Below are 22,686 nucleotides of genomic sequence, written 5' to 3'. Positions count from 1 at the left end.
CGCGCGGGGTGGGGGGAGGGGGAGCCGCTCGCCACGAGCGGGTGAGTGAGGCCTCGCCGCGCGTGCGCGGAGATGGGGGGGCAGAACGCGCCGGGGCGGGAGGAGAGGGCAGCGGCGCGCGTTCCCCCCCCCCCACCCCCCCCGCCCGGATTCGGGGCCGAAGCCGGGTCTCGAGCTCGGTCTCGCGGTGTTTCCAACGCCCCGAAGAGGTGCCACCTCTTGGCCAGAGGATCGGGGCGCGGGGACGCAAGCGGGTGTGTGGGAGCGAGAGCCGGGCTTGGCCCGGGCCGCTGGCCGGTGAGGAGGCGGGAGGGGGCGGGGCCTGCCAGGGGGCGGGGGAGGGGTCTTGCTCTGAGGCCAAGTGGGGCGCGCGCTAAGCAGAGCGGGAAGGTAAGGGGGCGCGAGATGGGCCTGGGGGCCTGAGGGGAGAGTTGGGAGGTGGAGAGAGAATGGGGTGTTGTGAGAGAGGGTACTTGGGGGAAAATCTGGGGAGCCACGGGTCACGGTGAGGTGTGGAAACTGGGGTGATGAGCGGACCTGAAGTCTGGGCTGGTCGGTGAGGGGCAGCAAGGGGGTCAGGCCTAAGCCCTGAACCCCCTTTGCCTATTCCTCTTTCCTGACAGTGTAAATGAGCAAAGATGGATCAGGAAGGTGGGGGAGATGGGCAGAAAGCCCCGAGCTTCCAGTGGCGGAACTACAAGCTCATCGTGGATCCTGCCTTGGACCCTGCCTTGCGCAGGCCTTCTCAAAAGGTGTACCGCTATGATGGAGTCCACTTCAGTGTCAACGTGAGTGCCCCAGGCCTTGTCATCTAGGGAACTCCAGGCCCCATTCTCCTCTGTTACCTCTGTTCAGCATCCTGAACTCCCATACCCATAGACTGCCTTTCTTAAAAGTGTGCAACCAGAACTCAGCTCTTTTGCATGTGAGTCTCCAAATGGGCTTCCTAGAACTCAACAGTTTCACCTTGAGCTGTCTTTCTGTTCCTGCTTTCATTCCTAGGACTCAAAATACATACCAGTCGAAGACCTCCAAGACCCCCGATGCCACGTCAGGTCCAAAAACAGAGACTTTTCCCTCCCAGTCCCTAAGTTTAAGGTATGTATCTGCTAGACCCTGGTGTGGAGGATCCATCCTGGCAGTTTTTGTCTCAACATAACCTGATAAAAGTGGTTTTCCTATGAAAGGATCACAACCAAGTCTTAAAAGCTCGGAGGCTGTGAGACTGAGTTGTTCTGGAGAGGAGTTGTGTTTATCTTGTAGAAACGTATAGGTTAGGTGTCTCAAGCAGGAGTGCTGACTTCTTGAAGGATGAAGTAAAGGCACATTTCTTTGCTGTACCTATCACTGTGTAGTCCATGTCACAGCATGACAGTGCCCTGGTGTGATATGCCAGTTTCTCAACGATTAAGGGTATCGACAAGGCCAGGAACACCATCCTTGGAGTTCTCTGCTCTTCACTCCTCGTTTGGTGCCTTGATCCATCTTGTTTCCTCAAAGTATTCCTCTTTCCCTGTGTAGGCAGGATACTCATCAGGCCTTGGACTGGCTCTCGAAAACTGATGGGTCTTGGTTTTCTTCACTAATTCTTTATTCTTGTTTATTAAGTAAATATTTGTAAGGTTGCCACTCCATTTTTTTCACTTTGTGTATTCTCCCTGGACAGTCTCTTTCACATACACGATTTGGATTGTTACTGAGACATGGTGATTTCTAAATTTCTGGTTCCAGCCAAGATCAGTCTCTTGAACTCCAGACTTTTATGCCTGGTAGAGGGACAGCTCCACCTGGAGGCCCCACAGACCTCTCAAACTCAAGAGGTTGAAAAGAAGTTCTCTTTACTCCTTGATCCTGCTTTCCTTTCCATTTCCCTTTTACTGATGAATGGTAATACCATGTACTTAGCTGCACAAACTAGGAACCTGGGAGTCATCCTATGATTGTCCTCTTTTTTATTACATAATCTATCACCAAGTCTTGCTGATTCTTTTCTAAACACATTTCCTTTTTATTTTAATTCTTTTGTTTCCATTGCTGATTTTCTAACACAATTTCTGTATTCATTTTATGGGGTTTCTTGCCTCCATTCTCTTTTCCCATTTCATGCTCCACCACAGATGGCTCCTGCCATTTGTATTTTTTATTTGGCTTTTACATTATTTTTGTTGTCAAGTCCATGTTTTTGTGCATTGGCACATATGATTATAGATTTGGCTAAGCCTCATCTCCTGCCTTGATGCTGTATATCTGTGTTCTACTCTAGTATACGTTTTGCAGTTTCTAGAAAATGCCAAGTTATTTCATAGTTTCATGTCTTAAGTCCTTGTCACCTCTTGAACTCTTGTTACCCAAAAAGTCAAATAAGAGTGACACCATCTTTGTGAATTCTTCCTTGCCTCCACTCGGAACAACACTTTTCTTCTCTGGGTTCCTAAACACCCTGTCTACACTTCTGCGGACATTTGTGTCACAACAGTGACTACGTATATATGTCTTGTCTGCTTTCCTGAACAGGAATCTTTTTTTTTTTTCATCTTTGTATTTCTGTTGCCCAGTCCATGGTAAAAGCTGAACTACTAAATTATTTTCTACAATTAATTTCTTTGACGTATACTTATTTCTCAGTTGTACGTTTCTTTTCCTGATTTCTTGTATTATTCTGTGATGAGAAGAACTCAGAGCAGAGAGAGGTCAGACTGACGTATCTATCACCTGTCGGAGCCCCTCTTCCCCATTCCTTTGCCTGTGTTTCTCAGTCGTCTCTGAACCAAGTTCCCAAAAGGCAAAGGAACAGTAGTCAGTATTGAGACCCCAGATTCAAGACTCCTGTCTTCTCCACAGCTGGATGAGTTCTATATCGGACAGATCCCTCTGAAGGAAGTGACTTTCGCGAGGCTGAATGACAATGTGCGGGAGACCTTCTTAAAGGATATGTGCCGAAAGTATGGTGAGGTGGAAGAGGTGGAGATCCTTCTTCACCCCCGTACTCGCAAGCACCTGGGCCTGGCCCGCGTGCTCTTCACTAGCACTCGGGGAGCCAAGGAAACAGTCAAAAACCTCCACCTTACCTCCGTCATGGGCAACATCATCCACGCCCAGCTCGACATCAAAGGTGAGGGCTCTCTTGCCTACTGCCTAAGGTTGGGTTCCAGCAGAGACTTTATATGCAAATGCCTGTTGGGGCCAGGTGAATGATCAGGTTCATGATTCCTCATCTGCAATTCTTGGAGCCAGATGTGTTTGTGAAATCAGAATTTTACAGAGGGATTGTGGTTTTTATGTGTTTCGTGTGTGTGTGTGTGGGGGGGGGTGTCCTTGGCAAGGTTGGGTAGCATCTTACAGTCTAGCATGTAACATGTTTGTAAGAAAACAAATGAAGGGTTATACTAGGTAGCATCAATAAAACCTAGTAAATAGCCTCAGTTCAGATCAAGTTTTGAGACCAAATTCAAAAAAATGTTTGGTTTTAAGTTTTGGGGGGTTTTGAAATTTTGGATCGAGAATAGGGACCTGTACAGATAAGTGAAGCAGTCTGGGTTTCTGTGTTGAGAAACAGTAGGGAGGAGTCGGGGACTGTAGAGTACACTGTCATCTGAAGGAGACGGCTATTAGTTGGTATTAGCCAGTTTGCACTTGGGAATGAAAACTGTTGCCAAATAATGTTTTTATATCAAGCCAGGAATCCAGGTTTTTGTGTGAAATCTCATTGTTTTTAAGTGCTGAAAATCCCTTCCCCCCCCCCCCCCCCCCCCCCCCCCCGCCAAATTTTTAAGTGATTGTGTAGGGCAAATAAAACACAACTGTGGACTGGATTTAGCCCTCAGGCTGCCATTTTGCAACCTTTAGTTTGTAGGATGAAGAGCATGGTGGGATCTAGCATCAGACGACCTGGGTTTGAATTCCAGTCTGCCACTGACCAACTTTGTGACTTTGTGCAGGTCAATTTTCTTTGAGCCTATAAAATAGGGGTACTGATGCCTTTCTCTCCTGGTGATTATCCAACTTAGATTACTAATTTATGAGTGAAGATGTTTGATTATAGATTGTAAAGTGCCGTTCAGTATGTTGTTGTATCATTAGGTAGAGATGAGGTAGGAGGTCCCAAAGGTAGAGACAAGGTAGAAGACCTGAAATCCCTGAACCCAGGACTCCAAGAAATTATAGGAAACTTGAGGCCTGAGAAAGAAATGGGAAAGCCAAAGAAGGAAGGAGTTGTTTCTTCCATCTGACTCTTGATGGCTCCCATTTTCCTCCCTCCAGGACAACAACGAATGAAATACTATGAACTGATAGTCAATGGCTCCTACACCCCTCAGACGGTGCCCACTGGGGGCAAGGCGCTGAGCGAGAAGTTCCAGGGCTCTGGTGCAGCCACTGAGACGGTAAGAAACTTGTTGCCACAGCCCTAGCCACGTGGGCACAGTGCTTGGGTGCCAGGAACAGTATTTGGGAGGTTCTGGACTTCCATTAAGGATGGCAAGAGCCAAGAAAAGATGCAGAGATGCTTTCAAAAGACAGGGAACTGAGGTTCTTGGTTTGGGGAAGGGCAAGTTGTTGTATGGTACTTGATGTCTTCTTTTCTCCGTGCTCTACTTTTGCCCTCTAGACTGAATCCCGCCGCCGCTCCTCCTCTGACACGGCTGCTTACCCGGCGGGCTCTGCTGGGGTGGGCACTCCTGGCAATGGCACCCCCTGCTCCCAGGACACAAGCTTCTCCAGCAGCCGACAAGACACCCCATCTTCCTTTGGCCAATTCACCCCTCAGTCCTCCCAAGGAACCCCTTACACATCTCGGGGCAGCACCCCCTACTCTCAGGACTCTGCCTACTCCAGCAGGTGCAGAGTAGACACCCTCTGGGACCCCCCGATTCTGGGAGTTGACACTAGAAAGAAGAAACCTGGAGTCTCCCTAAAAGGGAGTTGGGAGTAATTTGTACTGGTTTCTCTTATGGATTCAGCCAATGGAATCCCTGTCCACAGGGAACCCCCTGTCTAGCTAGAAACCCAACAGATCTTCCTTTGGGGGCAGTGTCAAGGGCGCCTGGGTACTGAGAACCAGGACACTAGGGTTTGGTCCTACAGAACTGAACCTCGCTAACTCCTGCACTCTTTCTCCAGCACCACTTCAACCTCCTTCAAGCCTCGGCGGTCAGAGAACAGCTACCAAGATTCTTTTTCCCGCCGCCATTTCTCTGCATCTTCAGCCCCCACGACCACCTCTACAGCTGCCTCCGCCACTACTGCAGCCACTGCCTCGTCCTCCTCCTCATCTTCCTCCTCCTCTTCGTTGTCCTCGTCCTCTTCATCCTCCTCTTCGTCCTCATCCTCTCATTTTCGTGGTACTGACTCAAACTACCCAGCGTACTATGAAAGCTGGAATCGCTACCAACGCCATGCTTCCTACCCTCCCCGCCGCGCAACTCGGGAGGAGCCCCCTGGGGCATCTTTTGCTGAAAATGCAGCTGAGCGCTTCCCACCTTCCTACACCTCCTACTTGCCCCCTGAGCCCAGCCGGCCTGCTGACCAGGACTACCGGCCTCCTGCCTCAGAAGCTCCACCCCCGGAGCCTCCAGAACCTGGTGGAGGCGGGGGTGGGGGAGGGCCCAGCCCTGAGAGAGAAGAAGCTCGGACCTCCCCCCGCCCAGCCTCACCTGCCCGCTCCGGCTCCCCAGCCCCAGAGACCACCAATGAGAGTGTGCCCTTCGCTCAGCATAGCAGCTTGGATTCCCGCATTGAGATGTTGCTGAAGGAGCAGCGCTCCAAGTTTTCGTTCCTGGCCTCTGACACAGAGGAAGAGGAAGAGAACAGCACCACAGGCCCTGGGTCTAGAGACATAGGGAGTGAGGTGCCTTCTGGGTCAGGTCATGGGCCCTGCACGCCCCCTCCAGCCCCAGCTAATTTTGAGGATGTGGCACCTACAGGGAGTGGGGAACCAGGGGTTACCCGGGAGTCTCCCAAGGCCAACGGACAGAACCAGGTGAGTTTGGGGTTAGCCGGCAGAGATGACTGGGATCTGGGAGGCAGGGTTGGGTCTGGTGGGGTTGGGGAGGGAATTCGATAAGAGAACAGGGATTTGAGGAAAAGCCCATGGAAAAGGCAGAAGTTTCATGTGACCCTCCTCTGCACTCCTACAGGCTTCTCCGTGCTCTTCGGGAGAGGATATGGAGATCTCTGATGATGACAGGGGCGGTTCACCCCCTCCGGCCCCAACACCCCCCCAGCAGCCTCCACCCCCTCCTCCACCACCCCCTCCTCCTCCTCCCTACCTGGCTTCCCTACCCCTTGGTTATCCTCCCCACCAGCCTGCCTACCTCCTCCCACCACGCCCTGATGGGCCACCACCCCCTGAGTACCCCCCACCTCCTCCGCCACCCCCCCACATTTATGACTTTGTGAATTCCCTAGAGCTCATGGATCGACTTGGGGCTCAGTGGGGAGGGATGCCCATGTCCTTCCAGATGCAGACCCAGATGTTAACTCGGCTCCATCAGCTGCGGCAGGGCAAGGGATTGACTGCTGCCTCAGCTGGCCCCCCTGGTGGGGCCTTTGGGGAGGCCTTCCTCCCATTCCCACCCCCCCAAGAGGCAGCCTACGGCTTACCCTACGCTCTGTACACACAAGGGCAAGAAGGCCGAGGGGCATATTCCCGGGAGGCATACCACCTGCCTTTGCCCATGGCAGCTGAGCCCCTGCCCTCCTCCTCGGTCTCTGGAGAAGTGGCCCGGCTACCTCCCAGGGAGGAAGCAGAGCTGGCAGAGGGCAAGGCCCTACCGTCAGCAGGCACCGTGGGGCGTGTGCTGGCCACCCTAGTCCAAGAGATGAAGAGCATCATGCAGCGAGACCTCAACCGCAAGATGGTGGAGAATGTGGCCTTTGGAGCCTTTGACCAGTGGTGGGAGAGCAAGGAAGAGAAGGCCAAGGTGAGGGCCAGTGCTTGGGACTAGGGAAAACCTGGGGCTCCATTGGAGGAAGTAGACTTCTGGCTTTTCCAGGCTACACAGCTCAAAGTAAAAAATAGAGACGATCAAGGCAAGTGGAGAGAGAGACTGTGTAGCCACTTGATGGGGCACAGTGGTTGAGCAGGAGAACTGGGGCAAATGGAACAGTAGGAAAGCATAAGTTTGAGGGGCCTCTGGGTGGTTCAGTCGGTTAAGTGTTCACCTCTTGATTTTGGCTCAGGTCATGAGCTCAGGGTTGTGAGATGGAGCCCCGCATTGGGCTCTACACTGGGCGTGGAGCCTGCTTAAGATATTCTCTTTCTCTCTCTCTCGCTCGCTTGCTTGCAGAAAAACAAAACAAAACAAACATAAGCTTTAGAGTCAGAGGAGCTTTGTTCTAGCTCTACTGTTTGCATGCTTCTGGCAGACGAGGCCCTTAAGTCTCTCTGGGCTTCAGTCTTCAATGTGTCTATCTGTAGACTAGGAATAATAAAGGGGGATGGACTCAATGAGCAGACTTTGAAGAAATGTCTGTACGGGGGCTGGTACAAGGGGGGTGTGGCATAGATCTGTGTCAAATAGAGGAGTGAGTAGATGCATTTCTGTATTCCTGGGACCTGGGAGTAGTTCTCAGGCAGGAGGCAGGAGGGAACGCCTGGGTTCTGGGGCTCAGTCCCCCTACTGCCCGCAGCCATTCCAGAATGCAGCCAAACAGCAAGCCAAGGAGGAGGATAAAGAGAAGACAAAACTCAAAGAGCCAGGCCTGCTGTCCCTCGTAGACTGGGCCAAGAGTGGGGGTACCACGGGCATCGAGGCCTTCGCTTTTGGGTCAGGGCTGCGAGGGGCCCTGCGGCTGCCTTCTTTCAAGGTACCCAGAACTGGTCTTGCCTAGTAGGGAGGAGACAGCAGGGTGGGAGTTCCCTTCCTTGGGGTAGGGGTGGTTGGGAACCATAAGAGTTTGAGTTCTAAACAGGCTCTGTCTCTTCCGGCACCCCAGGTAAAGCGAAAAGAGCCTTCGGAAATTTCAGAGGCCAGTGAGGAAAAGAGGCCCCGGCCCTCCACTCCAGCTGAGGAGGATGAAGATGGTGAGTGGGAAGTCAGATGGAAGGAGAAAAGGGAAAGGGTGCTAGCTTCTGATAGGAAAGTAATAAGCAGAGGTAAAGGGTGAAGATGTCGGAGGGCAAGTAGCCAAGTAGAGGTTTTGGTGCAAGGTTAAATGAAAGCAGTTCTGAGATGTGTGAGAAGCTTAAGATGGGGTCATTCCTGGGTTCTAGTTGTGGTTCTTACTCTGGCGTGCTGATTGAAGTTTTCTGTATTTTCAGTTTTCCCCTGTAAAATGGAAATATTTTCAACATTTAGAGTCGTAGGATTTCAGGGTTTAACAGGTCATCTGCCCAAGTTCCCCATCTAAAGCTCTTCTGCAACCTCCCTCCCAGTTTCCCTAAGTCTGAGCTATTGGTTGACAGCTTACGTGGCTAGGAAACTTCCTTATTGAGTCCGATTTGCTTCCCTGGAGTCCCATTTACCTTAGTACTGTTTTCTTGGTCAGGCATAACAAGTCCTCTCCCTCTTCCACCCAACCCAGAAAAGGATGAAAGGTAAAACGGGTGCAGTATGTTTAAACTCTATAAAATGTTACAGGTAGCTCTGGGGTTTTGGGTTTTTCTCTGTTGAGCTTCAGCTTCTTGTCTGTAAAATGAGGTCTGTCTTGTCGGACTGTCAGGAAGATCAGCAGTGGTGTGTGCAAAAGCTCCTTTGGGCCAGGGGAATGGGGACTGTTAACTGCTGATGGTAAATTGCTCTAACGGCCACTCACATGCACCTAGACCCTGAGCGAGAGAAGGAGGCTGGAGAGCCGGGACGTCCGGGAACCAAGCCCCCAAAACGAGATGAAGAGCGAAGCAAGACCCAGGGCAAGCACCGCAAATCCTTTGCTCTGGACAGTGAGGGGGAGGAAGCATCCCAGGAGTCCTCCTCAGAGAAGGTGAGGGGCGCCCGGTTCTTGCCAAAAGCCTACTTGCTGAGTTCCTGTCACCACAGCCACCTTCTCTCTGGGCTGGAGCCCAGGTAGCTGTGCCTCCGGAAGGACAGTTGTTCTTCTCCTGTTAGTCCCTGTTTGTCCTTTTCTTTAAGGATGAGGAGGATGATGAGGAAGATGAAGACGATGAAGAACGTGAGGAAGCCATGGATACTACAAAGAAGGAGACAGAGGCATCAGATGGTAGGTACAGACAGAATACAGTAGAATTCTGGCTCAGGGAGGAAGGAATTCAGCTGCCTGTCTATCGCTTCCCTGAGTCCACAGAAATTTCATGCTAGATTTATTGGCCACCTTTGCCTTTCCCAAAAGCAGCTGTCCTTTAGCCCTATCCTTTGGAACGCTTGGCCCATTGTAAACAGTAAGTCCAATACCCAGAACACTCCCTTCTGCTTACCTCCTATACTGAAACTTTGCTCCTTTCTGAAGACAGCCTAGCAGAATGTACTTAATTTGCCCAACCCCTCAAGATAAGTGGTCCATGTTCTCCTGCCAGTCCTTGATAACTACCAGACCATGCCTTTCTGCCTTTGAGCACTGCTCTTCCTTTAAGGTCCAGCCACCGAGCCATGCTTCCCCTTCCTCCCCTCTCCCCTTAGCTGCCATCACCAGACACTGCTCTGCCCTTCAGTTGAACACCTCCTCCCTCCACATCCATTGAGTCTTGGATATACGGTTTAGTCTTTTTTCTCATTCATTTGTTCAGAAATCGCTGTTGAGCCTCTACTGTGTACCAGTTGCTGTTCTGGGTATTGGGGACACATCTTTCATGCAACTTGTGATCAGTTGGAGGGGAGGAGGAGACTTGACGAGTGAACAGATAATAGCACCTCAGAGATACATACGTTGCAGAAGGGAAACTAGGTTACTGGGGTAGAGAGTAACGGGTGGGGGAGCTGGGGAAAGATGGGCTGTTCTAGATCTCTTGGAGAAGGAGTGCCTCTGAGAGGTGCCATTTCAGCAGAGGCCAGATGGGAGAATGATGATCTGAGAGCCTATCTTTTCAGGAAAGAAGAGGGCAGGGTCACCTTCTCTAAGGGGGCAGACTGTTGTACATCCATTTTGTCACTGCTTTCTGTCAGTTTCACCACCTCAGTGTTTCTTGGATTTGTTGCCTTCATTGTTCCTGCTGTTCTGTCTTTTCTCAGTTAGAGTCTTCTGCAGCAGTTTTGATTGATTACCTCGTCTTTGTTTCCATCCTTCTTCCTCCATTCCAATCCATTTTCCAGTCTACCAATGGCATTTTCTTTTCTTCAGCGAACACCTGACCCTGTGACTTCATAAAGTCGATTCCTAGCACCCTATTTTCTATAAGATGACTCCTCCTCTTGATACGTTAGGCCATTTAGAGCCTAGCTCCCATTTATGTGTTCAGCTCTATCTTGCCATTCTCCAGACCCATCCTTGGCCACCAGCACTGTCTATTCTAATTTATCCAGTTGTGTTCCTCAGACACTTCAAATTTCTTAACTTCTTACAGAATTCTTCCAGTGTATTGCCCTTTCCCAGAGGCATAAAACATATATTTTTAAAGCTTCTGTTATCCTACAGTCCTTTTTATGAGTCTGTCGTCTAGGCAGCATTTATAAGACCCACTTTGGGAAAAGCTTAAAGCAGACCGCTTACTGGTCTCCAGGTGTCTCACCTTCCCTCACCTTTGACATCCCTGTTCAGCCCTCGTGTCTGCTTAGTGTACTTTTTTTTTTAATGTTTATTCATTTTTCAAAGAGAGACTGAATGCGAGTGGGGGAGGGGCAGAGAGAGAGAGGGAGACACAGAATCTAAAGCAGGCTCCAGGCTCTGAGTTGTCAGCACAGAGACCCAACGCAGGGCTCAAACTCATGAACTGTAAGATCATGACCTGAGCCGAAGTCGGACACTTAACCGACTGAGCCACCCGGGCGCCCCTGCTTAGTGTATTTCTACTTGTCCTTCTTGACTTCAGCATCTCCCTCCCAGGGATCCCTTCCCTGACCGGATCTTCCAGGTAGAATCCAGGACTTCCCTTTGCCATGGTCCCCTAGCCTTTCATGTTGAGGTTTATCTCACCGTGAACAAATAGTGTGTTTATTCAACTCCTTGAGGGTTGGACTTCCCAGCACCTAGCACAGTGCCTAACCTGTCCATGGTAGGGAGTCAGTGAATGAACCCATGGCTTGACCAAGGGAGGGGTGTTCCCACCTCGCCTGATTGCCCCTTCTGGATTTCCAGGCGAGGACGGGGAAAGCGATTCGTCCTCCAAATGTTCTCTGTATGCCGACTCAGATGGTGAAAATGATAGCACGTCAGACTCGGAGAGCAGCAGCTCATCCAGCTCGTCATCGTCCTCATCTTCCTCCTCCTCATCCTCCTCATCCTCCTCATCATCTGAGTCCTCCTCTGAAGAAGAAGAGGAAGAGGAGCAGCCAGCAACCATACCCTCAACGTCCCCTCCCCCCAGAGATGTCCCTGCGCCCCTGCCAGCGCCTGTGGAAGAGCCCGAGCCAGAGCGGGTTGCAGGCTCCCCAGTCACGCCTCTCCCTGAACAGGAGAAGTCTCCGGCAAGACCTGTAGGTAGGTGATGCTGAGCTGTTCATTTGGTCTCTGTTTATGTGTCTATCTGTCTTTGTGAGAACAGTGACAGGGTTAGCAGTTTTTAATTATGTACAAGTATGTGACTTTGAAAACGAAAGTCACCATCTCCTGTCAGTCCTTCCTTGGAGCCATTTATGGCCACATTCAAACTGCTGTCATGAGCAGTTTACAGAGCCAGGGCAGGGTGTTTGGCTAACAAGGAAAACAGAATGGTCTCCAAGTTAATTAAGGAAAATCCCAATTTAACAAATTCCTCCTATTTTTCTTGAGTCTGTGCCTTAAATGTGTAGTGGATACTTGCAGGTGATGAAATGGACAAATAGGTGGAAAGCAACTAGTAACAGCATTGGCTTGGAACTTAATTTTATCTTTTCTTTTGTGGATTTGTACATTCAGTTATTTTATAGCACATACACATAATTTGTCCTTCTGAGTGAACTGTTCATTCAGGCAGTAGGTATTTATTTACTGAGTACAGTTGACCCTTGAACAATGCAGGGGTTAAGGGCACCAACCCCCCTGCACAGTCGAAAATCTACCTATAACTTTTAACTCCCCTCAAACTTAGGTGTTAGTAGCATACAATTAACTGGAAGTCTTACTGATAGTGTAAGTAGTAGGTTATCACATATTTTGCATATTATATGTACTATGTGCTGTATTTTTACAAGAAATAAGCAAGGTAGAGAAAAAAAACATCATTGAAATCTTAAGGAAGAGAAAATACATTTATGATACCTTACTGTATTTATCAAAAGAAGTGTGTATGTAAGTGGCCCCGTACAGTTCAAACCCGTGTTGTTGAAGAGTCATCTGTACTTTACAGTAGGTGCAAGGGATACAGTGGTAGGCACAATAAGTCCTGTTCTCACTATCCTGAAGCTTATGGTCTATAGGGAGAGACAGTTTAGTTGAGTAATAAATACCTAAGAAAATCTGTGGTTACAAACTGATAAACACCACACTAGAGGACTCTGAGAACCTGACTACATCTGTGGAGACATCTTTGCTGTCTTCTGTGCTGAAGCATCATTGAGCTGAAATCAAGGTAAAGCAGGCAGCCGGCATTAATGACTAGCATGTGCAAAGGCCCTGAGGGCAGAGCAAACAGCATGTTGGAAGACATAAAAGAAACCTTCTGGATGGTGGAGAGTGAGGAGAAGCTGGGGTGACTTCTGGAGAGGTGAGCAAGGGCTGGGTCGTACAAAATGGGTAGATCATACTAGGAATTTGGTCTTTATCTTGAGGGCAGTGGAATCCCATCAGAGCAGTGACATGATCATGTTTGTGTTCTGAAAAGAAGCAGTGCCTAGAAAATTTGGAGAGGGGCCAGAGTTTGTGGAGGAAGAATAAGAGGCTATTGCAGTTAGTAAGTAAGGGAACCAATGGTGGTAACTTGGAGTAGGGTGTTCTTAGCATGGAATTTATAAGTCAGTTTTCAAGATAGGCTTCGTAAATGCATGTGGCCTTCCAGACATCTCTCAGATATTACTGAGAATCTGGTCTGAGATGGACAGTGACCACATGAAGACCTCCCAGCACTGGTGCACTCTGTTCTGGTGCAGACCTCACGAGTCAAAGCTCTCATTAATCCTAAAACACCTCTCCCAGCCTCTCCTGAGTCTGTCGGTAGCAGAAGAGTCTGTCGGTGGTCAGAGGGCATCAATCTCAGTAGGGTGGGATGTGGTCAGTTTTGCATTTTGCCAGAAAGATCATTCTGGCAGGAAAGGGAGAGATTCGGAGAGGTGAGGAAGGAGGTAGGGTGACCCGTGTAAGAGTTTGAAGGGATGTGGGTAAGTGAAGGGCGTGAACCAAAGCAAAGGTGGTTATGAGTGAGGTGTAGGGAGTAGAAGTGGGGATGAGGATTTGAGAAATTTAGGAGATAGAACCACTTGGTCGAACTACTTTTTGGGCAGGGGAAGTCAAGGAGGAGAACCAGAATTAGGAAGAAAGCTGATGTGATACTTTAGGGTTGACTTTGACATGCCTCTGGGACCTCCAGGTAAGAAACATCCAACAGGCAGTTGGATCAGTAGATCTGGGGCACCTGGGTGGCTCAGTCAGTTGAGCGTCCGACTTCAGCTCAGGTCATGATCTCATGGTTTGTGGATTTGAGCCCCATGCTGGGCTCTGTGCCGACAGCTCAGAGCCTGGAGCCTGCTTCGGATTCTGTGTCTCCCTCTCTCTCTGCCCCTTCCCTGCTCATGCTCTTTCTCTCTCTCTCAAAACTAAAAAATCAGAAAAAAAAACATAAAGAATTAAAAAAAAAAAGTAGATCTGAAGCTGTGTAAAGAACCAGTGGGCTGGAAATGTAAATACTTGGGAACAGGGCAAGTGTGGGTGTGAACATGCTCGTTGTATACCCTAGAATGATGTGATAAACCCTAGAACAAGAGAAGGGCTCGTGCCTTACCATTGTGTAAGAGACAGGTGGGCAAAGGGGAGCCAGAGGAGGCCAAATAGGAGCTATCAGCAAGATAGGAAGGAAACCAGGACGCTCAGTTTTCAAAGGGAAGGAGTGGTGTGTACCAACAGGCTGAAAGAAAGGTTGTAAGATAGGAAAAGCTTCTGCTGGATTTGGCAGTTAGAGGGTCACTAGTGACCTTATCAATTTCAATAGAGCAGATCAGACTGAAGCCAAGTTATGGGGTGTTCAGGAGTAAAGGCAGGTGACAGAGATAACCAGCCTTTTGGAAGGGTAGACTACTCTTGTGAAAAGAGAGAGAGTTGATAGGCTGTAATGAGTAATACTAACATTTCTTGAGTGCTTCCTGTGTGCCAGGCTATAGGCCTAGGACATTGCAGATTTGTCTTCTTATTTAGTCCTCATTCCATCCCTGTTACTCCCACTTTACAGATGAGGAATCTGAAGCTTAGTGAGATGCTCAAAGTCACCCAGCTGGGATTGGAGAGACAGCAAGAGAATACAGGGTTGATGGAGGCTTAGTTTTCCAAAATAAGTGAGACTGAAGCATGTAGATATAGGGCAGAGAGGAGGAGGCAGATAGATAGGCCAGGAGAGAGAGAGCAGTATCTGGAGGTAGAGGGGTGGACTCTAGGTCTGATGCACATCCATAATTGGGGAGGCAGGGAGATGTGGGATTTCATGCTTGAGGGCCTTCTGTGCATCAGACCTAGAGGGCATTTTCTGAGCTCCACGGAATGGCTGGAGGAGGAGCCTTGGGGAAGGAAGTAGAGAAGGGAATAAGGTTGAAAAGGGACCCGGGCTTGGTTCAGATGCCCTGCTGAGACTGGGGCTCAGGGGTGAAAGAGGAGGGAGCACAAGTGGTTGGGCAGAGTCAGGGTTGGAGGTCTCCAAACAGGGTGGCTGTGGCAGCTGAAGGATGTGGAAAGTGCCGTGAAAGGAGAAGACAGAGTGAGGGCCCTGCAGGCAGGCACAAGAAGGAAGGCAGCTCATTTAGGAGGACAGGCTAGAGGGAGCTAGAAGGTGGGGAATTGAATAGGTGTGGTGCCATGTGGTGAACTGAAGAGACCTGGGGAAGTGTGATCAGAGGGCAGGGCGTCAGAGTGTAGGGGTCTGAGGTGGCACCATTCCAGGGATAACAAGGTCAGGTACAGGACTGGTGGAGGCTGGCTGAGGATGAATGAAGGCAGGCACTGGAGAGGGGAGAATGGGATGAATGGGTGAGATATCAGAGTTTCTTAGGTGGGGTGCCTGGGAGGCTGAGTCAGTTAGGCATCTGAGTCTTGATTTTGGTTCAGGCCATGATCTCACAGTTTGTGGGCTCGAGCCCTGTGTCAGGCTCTGTGCTGGCAGTGTGGAGCCTGCTTAGGATTCTCTCACTCTCCCTGCACCTCCCCTGCTCTCACGCTCTCAAAAAAAGAAAAAAAAAAAGCCCCTTAGGTAGATGGCAGAAATGGGAGAGGAGAGGAAGGTTGAGGCAGGTCTCTTGGCTTTTACCGAATGATAGGGATATTTGAGTTCCCAGGATGCACCTTGATAGAGGATATGTGGCCTGATGGCAAGAGAGGGCTTGTTTAGTGGAACCCAAAGATGGGACCTGGACACCCTTTAGGATTTGCCTCTCCCCCTCCCCCTCTGCCGCCTCCGCCTCCTCTTTTTCTTCTTTTTTAAAAAAATGTTTGTTTATTTTTGAGAGAGAGAGGACAAGTGTGGGAGGAACAGAGAGAGAGAGAGAAGGAGACACAGAATCTGAACCAGGCTCCAGGCTCTGAGCTGTCAGCACAGAGCCCGACGCGGGGCTCGAACCCATGAACCGTGAAATCATCACCCGAGCTGAAGTCAGATACTTAACTGAGACACTGAGGCACCCCGATTTGCCTTTATTCTATCTTCTGGTGTGGTTCATTCCTTTCTCCTGCAAATGGGCTTCCCCTGCTTCTTTATTCCAGCTGATGTCCATGCTGCAGAGAAACCCATTCCTATCTGAGATCCTTATTCTCAGGGAAGTTTCTGGTTGGGCTGCTTTGGGTCAGGTAGTCATCAGTTAATGATGGATGGGCGCAGGGAGTGGGGCAGGTCATGTAGCAGAAACATTGGCTTCTGGGAGTTGTAGACCAGAAAGGTACCCCAAAAGTTGTCTCCCTAAATGAAAGGTATGGCCAGGTTTCTTTCAGGATAGGAAGCAAAAGAAAAATCTATGTGAAGAAGCTGAGCCAGGAGGGGAATTTTTTCCCTCAAGAGCCAGACTTCCAGAGGGCACAGTGAGCTAGGTTGGAATGATGGGTCAGAGGCAGGGCTGCCCCAAAACAGAGAGGAGAAGAGGCAAGAAGACTGGAGGACCTGGGACGAACACCCAGGACCACCCTGTGGCTCACTGCTGGCTGAGACACCAGATGCTGTCCAGAGTCTCAAGAGATAGCAGGCTGAGGACGTTGCTGAGGGTGCCTGGTTGGGGAACGTCTGTTAAGGCAGTGGACACATGTTGATCACTGCCTGCTTGGGTCAGGCCTGGAGCTGACTGCCCTTTAGTTCTGGGAGTGTTAGAGCAAGACGTGAAACCACAGAGCCTCACTACAGGATGTCCAGAGCAGCATGGGGAGGTGGATAAGAGCACAGAATTCAACCCAGGCTGTCTGGGGTGAGCTGTGTGACCTTGGGCCAGTTATTAACCTCTCGCTGCCTCAGTTTCCTTATCTGTAAACTGGGTTTTATTAATAGTACCCATTTCACGGGCTAATTGTCAGGAATGAAATGAGTAGTCAACACATGTTGACTTATATTGGTACTTGGCACAAAATATTAGCTAATAATCTGCTGCCAGACTAAAAAGACTGGCACTTAGGAAGCACTGGCCTTCTGGTTCTGAGAGGAAGTCACTACCAGTGTCTGAAGAAGCTGGGGAAGCTTTCACAAAGATGGCGTTGAGCTGGGGCTGAAAGTTGCATGTGAGCTTTCCCAACGTGCAAGAGAAGAGAGGCATTCCAAACAAAGGGAGCCACGTAAATGAAGGGCCAGGGGTCTGAAAGGCCATGCCTGTTCTGGTGGCTGAAACCTAGGAAGAGAGAGGGTCAGTCTGCAAGACAGGGTCTGCCTCAGGGAAATGTGTCTGGCTTGAGCTGTATTCAGACCCTCTGTTGGGACGCCCAACAGAGGGAAGCTGTGTCTCTGGGGGACTGGGGAGAGAGCACCGCCTGCCCAAGACAATGTGTCCCCTCCCCAGGCCACACACCCCCCTCCCCCCATCCTTAGGATCTCAGCTTCACTCTCACCTTCTTTAGGGGAGTCTTGACCCCTGTGCACTTTGGCAAATCTCTAGTACTGTTTGGCATGTGGTGGGGAGGAAACAAATTTTATGCAGTGTTTTAATACAAAGATTTGGCTTTTTACATGTATCTTTCTCACCTCACTAAACAGAGAAAGAACATTGTTTGTAGTTGAAATAACGGATACTTTAATTCAGAGCCTGGTTAATTGCATCCTCATTATACACTGCCTGGCAGAACTCATCTTGGCCCGTGTGCCTAGTCCTTGGACGTAGTTCAGTCAGTCACCACCAGTCTTGGTAAACAGGCTACAGTCTAAGTATTTGTTTCCCTGGAGCTCCTATCCCGACTCTTCACAGTTTGGGCTGTGCCTTTGTTTCCCGTCATTGTCCCCATTGGATTATAAGCTCTGTGAGGGTTTTGAAAGTGTCTGCTTGACGTGTTTTTCCCACGCCTGCCAGAGTTGGTGCTCAGTGGCTGTTTGTCGAATCTCCTCCCGCCGCGGGAGCCCACAGTGCTGAGGACATTGCAGCCGGGAGGCAGCAGTGTGTTTGCGGAGTGAGCCCAAGTGTCTGCTGGCGGTGGGGGCGAGCGTGCAGCCTGTCAAAAGGCAGCCTGGACATGGCCTCCTCAGCGAGGCCGCCGGTGCCCTGCCCCCGAGGAACCTCTTGTCTGATGACGTTGGCCCAAGTTGCTGACCCTCTCCTTTTCCCTGTGTTCTTCCTTCCCCAGGTTCCACCGAGGAACCACCTCCCAGTGTGCCCCAGCCTCCCCCTGAGCCGCCAGCGGGTCCCCCAGCCCCCTCCCACCGCCCTGACGAGCGCCCCTCCTCTCCTATCCCTCTCCTGCCCCCACCCAAGAAACGCCGGAAAACCGTCTCCTTCTCTGCTGTGGAGGAGGTGCCGGCGCCAGAGCCTCCCCCAGCTGCCCCACCACAGATCAAGTCTCCTGGACCCGTCTCCCGCAAAGTTCCCCGGGCCGTGGAGCGGACCATTCGAAACCTGCCCCTGGACCACGCATCCCTGGTCAAGAGTTGGCCCGAGGAGGTGTCCCGAGGAGGTCGGAGCAGGGCTGGAGGCCGAGGCCGCTCTACTGAGGAGGAAGAAGCTGAGCCAGGGACAGAAGTGGACCTGGCAGTGCTAGCCGACCTGGCCCTGACCCCAGCCCGTCGTGGGCCAGCCGCCCTGCCTCCTGGCGATGACTCGGAGGCCACAGAGACATCAGATGAGGCGGACCGCCCGGGCCCCCTCCTCAGCCACATCCTCCTGGAGCACAACTACGCCTTGGCCGTCAAGCCGCCACCCTCCACACCGGCCCCTCGGCCCGTGGAGCCAGTTCCTGCCCCTGCAGCCCTCTTCAGCTCCCCAGCAGATGAGGTCCTAGAGGCCCCTGAGGTGGTGGTGGCTGAGGCAGAGGAGCCAAAGCAGCAGCAGCAGCAGCAGCAGCAGCAAGAGGAAGGCGAGGAGGAGGAGGAGGAGGAAGAGGAGTCAGAGTCATCCGAGAGCAGCAGCAGCAGCAGCAGTGACGGGGAGGGTGCCGTTCGGCGTCGCAGCCTCCGCTCTCATGCTCGGCGCAGGCGGCCTCCCCCGCCCCCCCCCACCCCCTCCACCCCCCTCCTTCGAGCCCCGCAGTGAGTTTGAGCAGATGACCATCCTGTATGACATTTGGAACTCAGGCCTGGACTTGGAGGACATGGGCTACCTGCGGCTCACATACGAGCGGCTACTGCAGCAGACAAGCGGGGCTGACTGGCTTAACGACACCCACTGGGTCCATCACACCAATATCCTGGGCCCTAAGGCCGGCCTGCTCTGGACAGGAAGGCAGGCCCCAGGGGTGGGGGCAGGCTTCCCTGGGGTTGCACGGCTGGGTAACGTCCCCCTCAGATTGCAGCTAGCACCTTTATCTCCCTCCCTATCCTGTTCTGTCTGCCGCATTCAGCTTGGGTATTTCTCCTCTAGCTTCCGGGCCACCCTTTTCTCTCTGTCTCCTGCCCCTTCTCTGGCTCCCCAAGTTTTTCTGGCAGAAAATGTGGGATCTGAGACTTCCTTCTCTCTCTTTTTCTATCCTCACTAAATATGCTCAGGACCTCCAGCTAAGTTCAGTCACCCTTTCCTTGGGCTGGGACTGGGGAGACAGAGGGGAGGGGCCCCAGGGGTCTGGCCAGTCAGGAACCCATTTTCTTCCTTAACACCCTGCACTCACCAACCTGAGCACTCCAAAACGCAAGCGGCGGCCCCAGGATGGGCCCCGTGAGCACCAGACAGGCTCAGCCCGAAGTGAAGGCTATTACCCCATCAGCAAGAAGGAAAAAGACAGGTACCTGGATGTGTGTCCTGTTTCTGCCCGGCAGCTAGAAGGAGCGGACACTCAGGTAAGGCTCTGCCCTCGTATCTGGCCCACTGGGATCTCTTCCCATGGTTTCTCCTGTCGCTTACCTCACCTCTGTCCTATTTCTCCCAGGGGACTAACCGTGTGCTTTCGGAACGCCGGTCTGAGCAGCGGCGGCTGCTGAGTGCCATTGGCACCTCTGCCATCATGGACAGTGATCTGCTAAAGCTAAACCAGCTCAAGGTGAAGAGCAGGGACTTGGGGGAAGAGAGGCTTGGTGGGAGGGCAGCATCATGAAGTCCCCTAGGGGTGGGCATGGAGGGAGGTGAGTGGCCAAAGAACCCTCCTGCCCTAGAGGTCTGCAGGAAAGGCAAGGAGTTAGGTTGAGGGAGGCACCCAGCAGCACGGTCTGCCTTCTGCCCTCTAGTTCCGGAAGAAGAAGCTCCGATTCGGCCGGAGCCGGATCCATGAGTGGGGACTGTTTGCCATGGAACCCATCGCAGCTGACGAGATGGTCATCGAATACGTGGGTCAGAACATCCGCCAGGTGAGGCCCCGAATCCAGCCCCCAGTCAGAGGGGATGCTGGCATGAATGCCATCCATTCTCTGCATAAAGCCCCACATAACCTCCCAGCTCCAGGACATAGTCGGTGAAGCCTGCCTCTTTCTGTTTTTCCTTCCTTCAACAGTTAGTAATGGATACTAGTAAACTAGATGGTGATGATCCAGCAAGAAACAAGACCAGTATTCTCTGTCCCTTTAAGCACCTCGCACAGTTTAGTGGAGGAAGACAGGCATTGCACAAACAACTGCAGGAAAGGATGGCCTTCGGTTGATCAGAAAGGGGCTCAGGGAGGCAGCAGCGATGGGCGCACGGTGATGTTTAAGGCAGGAGCTGAAGGATGATGAGAAGATACCAGACTCAGATGAGGGGAAGGATGCTCCCAGTTGCCCAGCAGCACATGAAAAGGCAGGGTAGTCTAAGGAGGGCAAGGAGGTCACCGTGACATAACCCTAGAGAGGCGGGCGGAGCCAGTCTCCGCGGAGCTTGGGAGCCATGTTGGTGAGCTGGGGCCAGGGGTAAGGGGAGGGAAGCTGCCGTGAAGCACCAGGCACTGGCTGCGGTGGGACAAAGGGGACAGCTAGAGACGAAGACCAGTGGGGCGCTGTTGCAGAGATCCCAGTAGGCCCTGGTGGCCTCAAGTAGTGGCAACTGGGGTAACAGAGGAGCCTGTGGGTCCAAGGTAGCTGGCGGGACCGGCGACAAGTTAGCTCTGGAGAGTCAGGGCAAGGGCGAGGTGAGGCCACCTCTCAGTGCTGCTCTGAGCAGCTAGGGTAGGTCGCCTGCCAGTGAGGTGGGGAGTGAGGAGGAGCGGCTCTGTGGTTGAGAGGAGTTCCAATTGGCACATGTGGAGTTGCAGGGCCCCGGGGACATCTAGAGGATGACGCCCAGCAGCTCCACGGAGGTGGATTTTGGCTAGAGATGGAAGTTTGGGAGGAGTCCCCACCACTTCTCTGGCAGTTGAAGCCCTGGAAGAGAGTGAGATCACCCAAGAAGAGAATACAGGGGGCCTTATTGTGCATTTCCTGGGAAGTAGTTGCTCCTCCTTGCACAGAATGTGGGCACTAATGGTGACAGGTGGCAGCCAATGGATGCTTGTTTTGGAGAGAGAGGGTCCTGGGAGAAGAGATGAACAGGAGTCAGTCCATGAAATGGCCACTGTCATCTTGGGAAGTGGCCCAGCCCCACCATACACTGGGGGCTCCACTAGGGGCCAGGCAGAGGCTCCAGGAGGAGCCAGTGGCCACTGCTCCTGCCCAGTGACCACCACAGTGGCGGCCAAAGGTGTCAGGGTTGGAGAGGCCCTATGAGAGAGGGCTCCTGGAAGCAGTGAGAGTATCATCGCCTTAGGTTGACAGCCAGAGAAGAGCTACATAGGTCCAGGACAGGTTGATGTGGCCCCCAGGGTGGTAGGTGGGTGACTGTCCCAATCCCCTTCATGGGGGCTGGTGGGGTCAGGCCTGGTCTGGCAGGGAGCTGAGGGACAGCACCCTGACTGTGGCGGCACCCCATCCTACCAGATGGTGGCCGACATGCGGGAGAAGCGCTACGTGCAGGAAGGCATCGGCAGCAGCTACCTGTTCCGGGTGGACCACGACACCATCATCGATGCTACCAAGTGCGGCAACCTGGCGAGGTTCATCAACCACTGCTGCACGGTGCGCGGGGGGCCAGGCCAGGGTGGGATGGGCATGGGGGTGGAGGGCGGCCACGGCTCACACTGCCCTCCCCTTCTGTAGCCCAACTGCTATGCCAAGGTGATCACCATCGAGTCCCAGAAGAAGATTGTGATTTACTCCAAGCAGCCCATCGGTGTGGATGAGGAGATCACCTATGACTACAAGTTCCCGTTGGAGGACAACAAGATCCCGTGTCTGTGTGGCACCGAGAGCTGCCGTGGCTCCCTCAACTGAGGTGGGGCAGGACTGGTGCCCACGCCCCTATTTATTCCCCTTGGTGCCCTGAGCTCCCAGCCCCCCAGCCTTAGTGGGCTCAGCAGGGCCCACATGCCCCCATCTCCAGATACGGGGTTGGGAGGCCCTGAGCCCAGCAAGGGAGCCTCAGTCCCTTGAGGCAACTTCTGCCTCCCCTGTCGCCCCTGCCCACCCACCCCCTAACTTTTTTTTCTTTGCGGAGAAGAAGCTGTAAATGTTTTGTAGCTGCCAGCAGCTGTTTCCTGTGGAAACCTGGGGTGCCGGCCTGTACAGATCCTGTTCTTGGGGGGCTGCATAGCCCCCTTGCTTTGTGTTAATGGGGACTTCCCCTTTGTGCCCTGCGTGCACCCCTCCCCAGTTTAGGGGGTCTCTAGGGGCAGTGGCCATGTTCTCCCCCTGGGGGGGGCTCTGTGCCCCCAGTCCTAGGGACTCCGTGCCTGGAACCCTGCCTCATCTTCTGTTCCTGCCAGACCCTGTGGGTCACCCTCCCACCCTGGTGTCTGGAAGCTCCTGCTCTGCCAGGCCAGGATGGTGGGGGGGGCGGGCCCTTCCTGTTGGGCTGGATTGTACATATGTTAATAGCGCAAACCCAACGCCACATTTTTATAATTGTGATTAAA

At 52.2% G+C, this 22,686-nt stretch overlaps 1 protein-coding gene across 1 annotated transcript; it reads left to right on the top strand.

Moving 5' to 3' along the window:
- Positions 1-10: 10 nt before the first annotated feature.
- Positions 11-22,686, top strand: SETD1A (SET domain containing 1A, histone lysine methyltransferase). The gene is given in 20 exon segments (XM_042971595.1): positions 11-41; positions 624-788; positions 1,003-1,098; positions 2,842-3,112; positions 4,261-4,382; positions 4,607-4,836; positions 5,119-5,977; positions 6,135-6,920; positions 7,630-7,806; positions 7,936-8,023; positions 8,765-8,922; positions 9,072-9,159; positions 11,188-11,529; positions 17,971-18,827; positions 18,829-19,021; positions 19,440-19,612; positions 19,702-19,812; positions 19,997-20,116; positions 21,653-21,790; positions 21,872-22,686. Coding segments are annotated over 19 exon segments (5,133 nt in total). The 5' UTR covers positions 11-41; positions 624-638; the 3' UTR covers positions 22,046-22,686.

The sequence above is a fragment of the Panthera tigris genome, chromosome E3, assembly GCF_018350195.1.
Source record: "Panthera tigris isolate Pti1 chromosome E3, P.tigris_Pti1_mat1.1, whole genome shotgun sequence".
Classification (NCBI taxonomy): Eukaryota; Metazoa; Chordata; class Mammalia; order Carnivora; family Felidae; genus Panthera; species Panthera tigris.
Note: the sequence above shows the minus strand (reverse complement) of the source record. Positions and strands in the feature narration are given on the sequence as shown.